Source organism: Gekko japonicus, unplaced genomic scaffold (genome assembly GCF_001447785.1).
Source record: "Gekko japonicus isolate JY-2015 unplaced genomic scaffold, Gekko_japonicus_V1.1 scaffold2014, whole genome shotgun sequence".
In the NCBI taxonomy this organism is placed as follows: Eukaryota; Metazoa; Chordata; class Lepidosauria; order Squamata; family Gekkonidae; genus Gekko; species Gekko japonicus.
In genome coordinates, this window is record NW_015163148.1 from 75,862 (window position 1) to 85,014 (window position 9,153).

At 44.5% G+C, this 9,153-nt stretch overlaps 1 protein-coding gene across 1 annotated transcript; it reads right to left on the reverse strand.

Moving 5' to 3' along the window:
- Positions 1 to 2,909: 2,909 nt before the first annotated feature.
- On the reverse strand, positions 2,910 to 8,570 carry LOC107106810 (regulator of G-protein signaling 2-like). The gene is made up of 5 exons (XM_015407015.1): positions 8,400 to 8,570; positions 6,843 to 6,941; positions 6,664 to 6,725; positions 5,050 to 5,216; positions 2,910 to 4,021 (listed from the first exon to the last, which is right to left on the reverse strand). Exons 1-5 carry the CDS (start codon positions 8,501 to 8,503, stop codon positions 3,827 to 3,829), a joined length of 627 nt encoding a protein of 208 aa, XP_015262501.1. The 5' UTR covers positions 8,504 to 8,570; the 3' UTR covers positions 2,910 to 3,826.
- Positions 8,571 to 9,153: the final 583 nt, after the last annotated feature.

Below are 9,153 nucleotides of genomic sequence, written 5' to 3' on the forward strand. Positions count from 1 at the left end.
ATTGTTTTAAACCATATTGTATTGTTTTAACCTGGCACTTAGTGCCCTGTAAGCCGCCCTGAGCCTTCGGGGTAGGGCGGGGTATAAATTTAAATATAAATAAATAAATAAAATAAGAGTAGACTGGCAGTCCACCGGAGAAGAGGGACAAAAGCAGCTAAAAGGCTTGGGTTGGTTCAGTGGCTACTGTGAATTAGGACCTTCAGTCTCACCTGAGTTTGGTACCCAAATCACCTTTATTCACCTAATAAAAGCTACTGCATGGATTTTGTCACACCTGCTACCTGCTTTTTTAAAAATTCACCTAGTAAGTTTAAGCAGCCCATAATTTCTCACTTGTGATCCTTCCACCTGTACAGGGAAGTAAACACAATATCCCTTACAGGATTATTACTGGGTAAGTACTTTGAAACTTAAATGTTAAGTGTTGCTGCAATTGTTAATAACAACATTTTGGCATTTGGAATCAGAATTGGAGAAAATGTTGTTTGCATATGTAGAACAAAGCTGCAACTCTGTTTTTCTAGGAGATCCAGTTTGTCTTGATATCAAATCTTTCTTTATTGCCAGCAAATAATGCCTTGAGTATTTCTGAAATATGCAAATAAACCCACAGAGCTACAGCCAACTAATACATAAAAAACAATCAGATTTGTTTATCGCCTCTACAGTCTATCACTGTGATTCCCCAGTGTGGTGCCCACTGGCATCTTATCTGACACCCACTTGCATGCAGCAGGAGGTGTTTCAGAATTGCCCCGGAAGTATCACTTTTGTGTCAGCATTAACACCAGTGCAGAATGATCTGCATCCTTTGTAGGAGGATGTGTGGCATGGAGCCTCCCAAAATTTTGATTTGGCCTCCTTGTGGCTAGATGACCACACTTCTGGTAACATGGAGGTGTGGTCTCACATGCTAATGAGCTGCACTGTTAGGGGTGTGTCCTAATATGCTAATGAGTTCCTGCTGGGCTTTTTCTACAAAAAGAGCCCCAAACTTTCCAGGGTCAAAGGTCCCTTTGACTGAACACTCCTCCATCCAAAGAAACTAAAACTGCCTCCACATTGAAAGTAAGCATGCCAAGGAAAGTGGTCTAGTCTAGCCTCCCTGATGTATTCCTGGTAAGTTTGGTCTCAACATCGCATGGCAATTTCTTGAGACTTTTTACTTGCAAGCCAGGGCATTCTGTGTTTGCATGCTCCCCTGGAATCTCCCCGTGCAGTTAAAAAAGAATAACAAAACCCTTATAAGTTCTTGTTTAGCTTTCTTCCTGGGATGTTGGTTTTCTCTGTGCAGGGATTTTTGCGATATGGAGGAACAGTCAAAACAGCAGTCCCCAAACTGTCACAGGGATCAGCGGTAGCCTATTTATCCTGATGTGGTTATCTGGCCTGTCTACTGCTTCAGACTGCAGGTGAGGCTCATGTACAGAATGCTCTTCAAACATATTCCTCTCACCCAGAAAATATATCTGGGAGGTTAGATGAGAACCCCTTCCCCTTGGCATGCCTATTTTCTACATGGAGGCAATTTTGTGGGATGGAGAAATGTTCCATCATTTTAAGCTCCTCCTGCAGCCTGAAATGGTACAGCTCAGGAGCAAGTTTACTACTTCAGTATCAAACTACATATCACACTGGAATGGGGATAGGCAACCCGGCGTGTGCAGAACACTGGCATACAAAACTATTTGCTCAGCAAACTGGCCTGGGTCTCTAGTCAAGCCACCCAGATGAGCCTCTAAGGTGCTGGCTGCACCACTGAGGCTTGGCTTGCTCCCAGCATGTCAGACCAAGCCATTGCCTCTCTCCCTCTCTCGGTGCATCAGCATCTTCACATGAAGACAAGGAAGCTGTGTACTGGGTATAAGGCAGACTGATGCTGTGATACCGAAAGGGAGAATCTTTTTTGCGGTCTGTGCCCTTATATCCATTCAAGTACACAAGGCAAAAGCTGGTAAGGCCCCCAATTTTTTTTTTTTGTCCTGAACAAACTTCCTCAGAAGGTTCCACTGAACTCAAAGCAGGGCTTACTTCACAGTACATTTGTGATTGAAAGCTACAGGAAGAATAAGTTAGGATCTCCATGGCTGTTGGGAGTCCCAGCCTCTTACCATCTCCTGGGAGGTTCCCATCCACAGCGTATGCTTGGCCAATTCCCTAAATGCTCAGAGGTTCCATAGCCCACTGGGAAGCTTGCCCTCTTTAAGGATCCTGCTGCTCCCTGAGGTCCTTGGAGATGGTGGTACAGAAATGAAATAAATCTGTATTCCCATAACATAAAAGCTGTTGCTTCCTTGTTCTTTCCTCCGTCACTTGGATGAACTACCCTCCTTAGTGCTGCCGGTCAAGGTATCTTTCTCTAAGGTACTCAGCACCCAGCAACAAGAGAGTAGGCAGCCACTACACCTCCTGCCATTGATATGTTGACCCACCTTTTCTATTTGAGCCCAGGGAAACTGGAATCTTGTGTAGGATAGCAAGTACCACAGTCTGAACAACAATTCATTTGCTCTTCTTCCAGGAAAAAGTTTAGGTTCTAGATGTACCTAAGCTAAGACACAATGAATTCTTTTTTATTTAATTCCTGGTATTTTCCCATTTGTGCATGTACCTGTGCCTAGAAGTCATGGCAACCTCTGGCCACTTCTACCGGGGCATGGAGGGTGTTTAGAGAAGTGGCTTGATAGCCTGCCTCTGGCCTTCCTGCCCTGGTATTCCTTGGAGGTCTCTCATCCAAGTACTTGCCAGGGTTGGCCCTACTTAGCTTCTGAAATCTGACGAGATCAGGCTTGCCTAGGCTATCCATGTCAGGGCAAGAAGAGTTCTTCACAGCATCAAAAGGAACCAAATGCTAAAATGGACTGATATAGATGTATTTTCAAAGTTGGTAGCACACTTCAAACTCCCCTCCCTACAATTTAAGGCAGCATGTTCTATGAAAATAAAAATTTATTAAAACAAATCTGTCATTTGAAAAAAAAAGACAACTTCCCTGAAGTTTGCCTTGTCAGTACGTTCAGCATTGGCAGGAGTGTACAACACAACCAGAGTCAAAAATACACATGCACTATACAGAATGTCACTCTGAAGTCTGGGCCGGATTCTGCTCCACCTTGCACAGGCAGCTTGACCCAAACTGGTCATCAGCATGCTCTGTTTTTCAGTCAGTCATTCCTCCTTCTCTCTCTCCCTGTATTAAACTTTACAGCTACGTTGGAATTTATGTCTAGCAGTCATACAGAAATTGGCTACATCTATACACAGCTGGGTGAACTGCAGAAAGCAGAACCTGCATAAAGGAAGCTAGAGAGACATGAAGACAAGGGCTAAGTCCTGCCCAGAGCTTTAGGAAACTGAGGGGCAGCCAATTAGTCAAAGCAGTTTCCAAAGTCCCAGTACGGGAGTGCAAAGCAGTTCCAGACCTTAACTTTTTGTAAGGAGGCTGGATCTGATCTGGCATGGAGTGCCAGGACATCCAGGCTGACATATAGAGTCAGAGGACCCACAGTAGTTCAGTAGTGCGCAAGACATTCCTTTCCCAATGCATCACTTTTTTGTACAGAAAACAAAGGTTCCCTAGCAACTGGCCAGCAGTTTTGCTTGCTTTTCCTCTTACGCTTTTCGTTATCACCACTCTATATAGAGAACCCCACCACAGTCAACAGGTCAGTCCATTTGACAACAAAATGACACTGGGGCAGATCCCCCTGTACGTTCAGTTCCGAGTCCATGGGGCCTGTAAAGACATGCAGGTCCTCTTCCTCCATGGATGAAGTGGCATTCTCTTTGTTGCTCTTCTCTTTATCTGCCAGGACGTGGGAGTTCATGTTCCTTGAGGTTCCCTGCTGATTTGCGGCTTTTTACACAACTCCTGGTAGAATTCGGACTCCAGGAACCGTGGGTAGGCATTATTCTCCATCAAGCTGTACACTCTCTTCTGGGCTGCATTGAAGCAGGCGTGAGTAGCCTCTTGCAAGTTCTGGGCAATGGAGTTCTTGGTTTGGAAGTCTATGTTAATCTGAAACGGAAGAGGAATTTTTCATCAGGCACATAAGGTTGTAATTGCCTATGCTAAATGAGATGCAAGGCTAATGCAATTCGATGCTCTCCAACAGCAGTCAACTTGATGCTCTAGAACACTCAAGCAAACAAAGTTGCAGATAGTCATCCTTTCTTGCTTGCTCTAGATACCACCCTAAACGGGTGGAACTTGCACGCAACATGGAAGACTAACAACCATTGCTCTGAATTTTTCCAATCCTTAAATGCTATCAAAGCTAGAGAGCATCCGTCCCTCCATGTATTTCAGCTTAGCCATAGACTACTCATAGACACAAATGGGATGCCACATCTGCAGACAAGCAAAATGCTCCAAGGTGGCAACTAGCTATTGCTGGCAGAAGAAGGACCATCATTAATGTATTTTCACCCTGGCTGTATGTGTAATTAGAGAGGCTTCCATGGGAGCCAATTGGGTGAGCTAAAATTCTACCAAAATCAGTTAAGTGGCAACCCCCTACTCAGTTTAACATAGAGCAATCCTGAATTTCAGACTTATAGGAGTCCACCATCTATGTCCACCATCTAGTCTAAAATGGTCACGTGTCACAATTCTTTCTTCTCAGAATAGTTAAGGTTCTTGGGTGATCAGTCACCACTGCTCCTGTGTGGATAGTTACATCCACTCCTGAGTTCCTTGATAAGAATTCTATGATACAAACATGTACTAAGCAGTCTCAAAGAACTTTATGGACTGCTATCTCAAAAAAAATTTAGGGGCCATTCTGAGGTTGTATTCCTCTCTCTCTCTGGTGATTCACCAGAACTGAAAAAACCCATGGAAGGTATTTCAGTAAGTATCCTTGAGCAAAAGAACAGGATTCATTGTCTGAAAAACCCATATGGATTGTCAGTTCCAATACCCCATTTTTGACATAGAGGTTCTGTCCTGGTACGACTTCCAGTGATTCAGGCCTCAGACCAAGCAATACATTGGCATCGAGTCAAAAGCCGTGGCTGTACTTCCAAAGTCAGGTTCTTGCTCACCTCTTTGGGAGCTTCCTTTTCAATAAAGTCACTGTAAATCTTCTTGGCCTTCGAAGTCAGCTTCTGTGGGGACTTGATTTTCTTGAAATCCTCACAAGCCAGCCAGAAGTCAATGTTCTCTTCACAAAACTCAGATTTCAGGACTGCCCGGAAGGCTGCGAGACCATCTACAAAGAAAGGTGAAAAGGACAGATTAGTTTAAAGCATCCCGGGAATGTGCTGTGCATATATACATTGCCTTCATACACATGCCTTGGCTGTCTCTGTCCAGCAGTTCATTTACATAAAACATGCCAAAATATTTTTCTTCTAAAAGGAGGCTGTAGATTGTCTGAAGCAGCTTGCCAATACCTCCTGTTGCAAAATTAATATCTGCAACTTAAAAAAAAATCACCCACGTTCTTTCCGAACAGGTCAACATGCCTACAATTAAGGCAGGCAGGAGGGGGACAGCTTATATGATTTCTCCCCTGCACATAGATTCTGTATGTTAACCTTTGGACTGGCATAAATATTTATAGAAGAGCTATAAACTCATGCAATGGAAAGACTGACTCAGAAGTCGCACTCCAGCCAACATGAATTAATTAATCCTCTTCTTTGTTAGGGAGACCAAAAGGCCTGCACAGCAAACTGGACTCTTATAAACTCATTATTACAGATTCACAGCGGAACAGCAGAATAAGCATTTTCCAGCCAATGACACAATGCACTCTTTTCACAAGGAAGACAATGCACACAGCCATTCCAAACACCTTTTTCCAAGCCTTTGGTCAACCTGAAATCAGTTCTAAGACTCTAAAAGTTCCTGGAATCTGACCAGGAATGAGCACATGTATATAAAAGCGCCTCAGGGCTGTGAGGTGCTGGCTATGAAGGATGGGAAACATTTTACTTTTAAGGTTTCTAGTCCTCAAAGCTAAAAAAAGGCCAAGTCTGAAAGTGACTGGGGAAAATTCCAGCTTTGCAGTCACCCTCAGAAATGCTACAGTCATACAAAAGAGGTAACCAGCAGGCACGGGGAAGAGTAACTAAGGCTGGATGCTTGATAGGAGACCAAAGGCAGGGCAGTGCTGGTTTTATTGCCCTGTAAGAGTTGTCACTTGCAACATATACAAGAGGAAGCCACTACAGTTGCTCTGGTCTAAGCAGATCAGTTTCAGCAGGCTTCGGCTACAGGAACTCTGCACTGGATTGCACCGACACAGGGCTCACACCTTTGATTTGCCACACGCAAGACGTTTTAAGTAACAGCCCTCTTTTTTTAATTGCAGATGTATATTACAGCTGACATAGCTCCAAAGGAATGCAAGGCCAGCTAAAAATACACATTAACTAGAGTACAAAAACCAGAGTTTCACAGACCAAATGGCTGCAGTAAAAACAGGCAAATGCTTTCTATGAATCTGGGCTGCAAGCTGCCCCAAATGTTAATCTTTTTAAAAAGTCAGGCGCAAAAATGCAAGTAGAAGCGGCCATCCAGAATTCTGACGCAAAAGGAAACTGCTGGTTCCTGTCCTAGGAAGCATCCACACACCCCCACCCCCGAGATATCCTTGCAAGGGACAAAACATGCCCTTGCCTGTCAACTTCTCACTTTTGAAGGCAACTTACACTTGTTAGCCAGGAGTTCATCAAAAGCTTCTGACCATAGCTGGGCCTCCTCAGGAGAGGGTCTGGGAAAAACGAGAAGACAGAGAATGAGGTTTCTTGTTCCAACACACTGTTCATTTCCCATCATGTAGTTTAAAACAAATGCTAAGACCCACTTTTGCAGAAAACAAGACACTCACCTGATAGCCTTTTGCTGTCCTTTCTTGTTGTCTTTTGCTTTAGGAGAACCAGACGAGTTTTGCAGGAAGTAACTCAGTCTTGATTTCCAATCTTTTATGCTACAAGGGACAAAAAAAAAATAAATTAAGTAATCTGTCCCCATTTTTTTAATTCTAGAAATGCAAAGACATTAGAGGTTGCAGTGATTAAAACCAACTACAGTTGTATTTGCAAGTCTCCAGATTCTAATTATGCCCTCCCCCCCATTAAACAATCAAGACACTGACTTTGGAAGCTCCACATCTGCCTGCAGTGACTAAGGTGGTTGTCTGTTACCACTGGCAGCTGAAAGCGTGAGCTGCTCCCATGGAAAAGTCATCATGCTTGAGACATGACAGTTCTGTTTCACAGTCAATCTTATTCAATCAAGTAATGGATATGCATGTGTGAACCCATTAGGACTCATTACTCAGAACACCACCTTTGGCCGCAGTCACGCATTTGGGAGAATTAAGCCATAATTCTTGAAAGGCAAGACATAAATAAGATAAAATCAAGTCCTATGCATGCTTACTTGGCAAGAAAGTCCCACTAAATTCAGCCCGACTGACTTCCAAGCACACATGCATAGGCTGTAGCGGAGTATTTCTAATTCAGGCACAATATTGAGAGAGCAACAGAACAAGCCAAATCCTTTTGGCCAGCTCTTCTTTGCAGCTGGGAATAGCAGAGATCTTTACAAATACTTAAAAAAAAGAGATTCTAACTAATGAGAGATTCTCTCATTTGCTAGGGTATTCTTTTTTGTAAAATGAACTTGCCCCGCAACATTTGAAAAGCAACATACTCTGCAAAAAAAAAAGGTGTTTAAAAAACATAAGCAGCATCCAACTAGTACTATACTGGAGAACAAAAAACCCAATTACCTGAGTTATATTAAGGGCTCAACTAGAGCTGCATTTGCAAGACTCCTCACAGTATGCAGTGGAAATCCTTTTAACACAAGGAAACCTTTCCCCCAAGGGGTTCAGCCCTCACTTTAGGATGTTTGTATAGCCGATTTTCTACAGGAGAAAGCCATCCCCACTCCCAAATGCTGTTAGGTCAACTGGACCCTGACCTCAGGGTCGCACTGTTGTAAGTAACGAGCAACCAGCGTTATCGGACTGAGAACCTGAAACTCTTGTTTGTTTCAGCTGGTATTTAAAACCTCATCAGCCGAGCTTAACCCTGGTCAGATACAAGAAAAAGTCTCGTTCGAGCCCCTAATCTAAGGGAACGTTCTACGATTGTCCCAGATAAGCGTCAACATGTTTCGAGTCACGTACGCAAGCCTCCGCGTTCCACAGAACCCTTCTCCTAAGTCTGAAACGTGAAAGAGCCAAAACACAAGTCAATCCCCTTCACCTCGCTAACCGAAGCGTTTTTCTCAAAGGTCGGCGTTGCAAAATCGCATGCAACAATTCAGGTAGATTTCTGCAATGCGTTTTACGAAAGACTTTTCCTCGGTGGAGAGTGGGTGGGAAGGATCTACGCGACACCCATCAGAGCCCTTAACGAGAAATAATGGAACTCACAGCGTTTTCTTCATTTTCCCTTTTTTCTCCTCGTGGCTCTGGCAGTTGCTATCGCTCCTTTCCATCTGACTGTGCTGGAAAGCCAGGAACATTGCACTCTGCATACTCCTGCGTTTGAACTTCCGATTTCAGGGCGCGCCGACCAGCTCCTTTCCTTCCTAACTCGCTAAGAAGCACACTTCGGCTGACTCTCCCGCGCCAGGCCGCCTCTTTATAGCCGAACGGGGGGGCCGAGGGCGGGGGAGAGGGCGGGACTTCGCTCGCCTGCCTCGGGCGCCTGATTTGCTTAGCGAGACACGACGAAGCGCCACCTCCCAAAAAAGGCTCTTGGAGGCAAGCGGGGCTCTGAAGTACAGCTGTGACGTAGGCGGCTCTCGCTTACTCTAAACACCCCGGCTGTTGCAAGCGTGCGTCTCCCCCCCCCCCCCCGCAATAGCGCTTTTTTTTGTTTTAAAAAGGGGTGTTTTTTTTAAAGTTGCTTTTTTAGCAGTCGGAATTAAGCAACCATTAGAAACCACGAGACTCTGCAAATGGGAATGCCGCAAAGTATTCCCCTCCAGTTCTCTCTCTTTTTTGCAGAAAGGAGGGGCTAATAGTCGAAAACCCTTAAAATAGTGTCTTTAAAAAGGAAAGGAAAGGAAAGAACAGCTATTGAACGGAATGGGGTTGGATCGCGCCCGTGCACTTTAAATACCGGGGTTGAGTCGGCGGTGTCCCCCGTCCAAACCCGCCAGATTTGCAGGCGCTGTTGGTT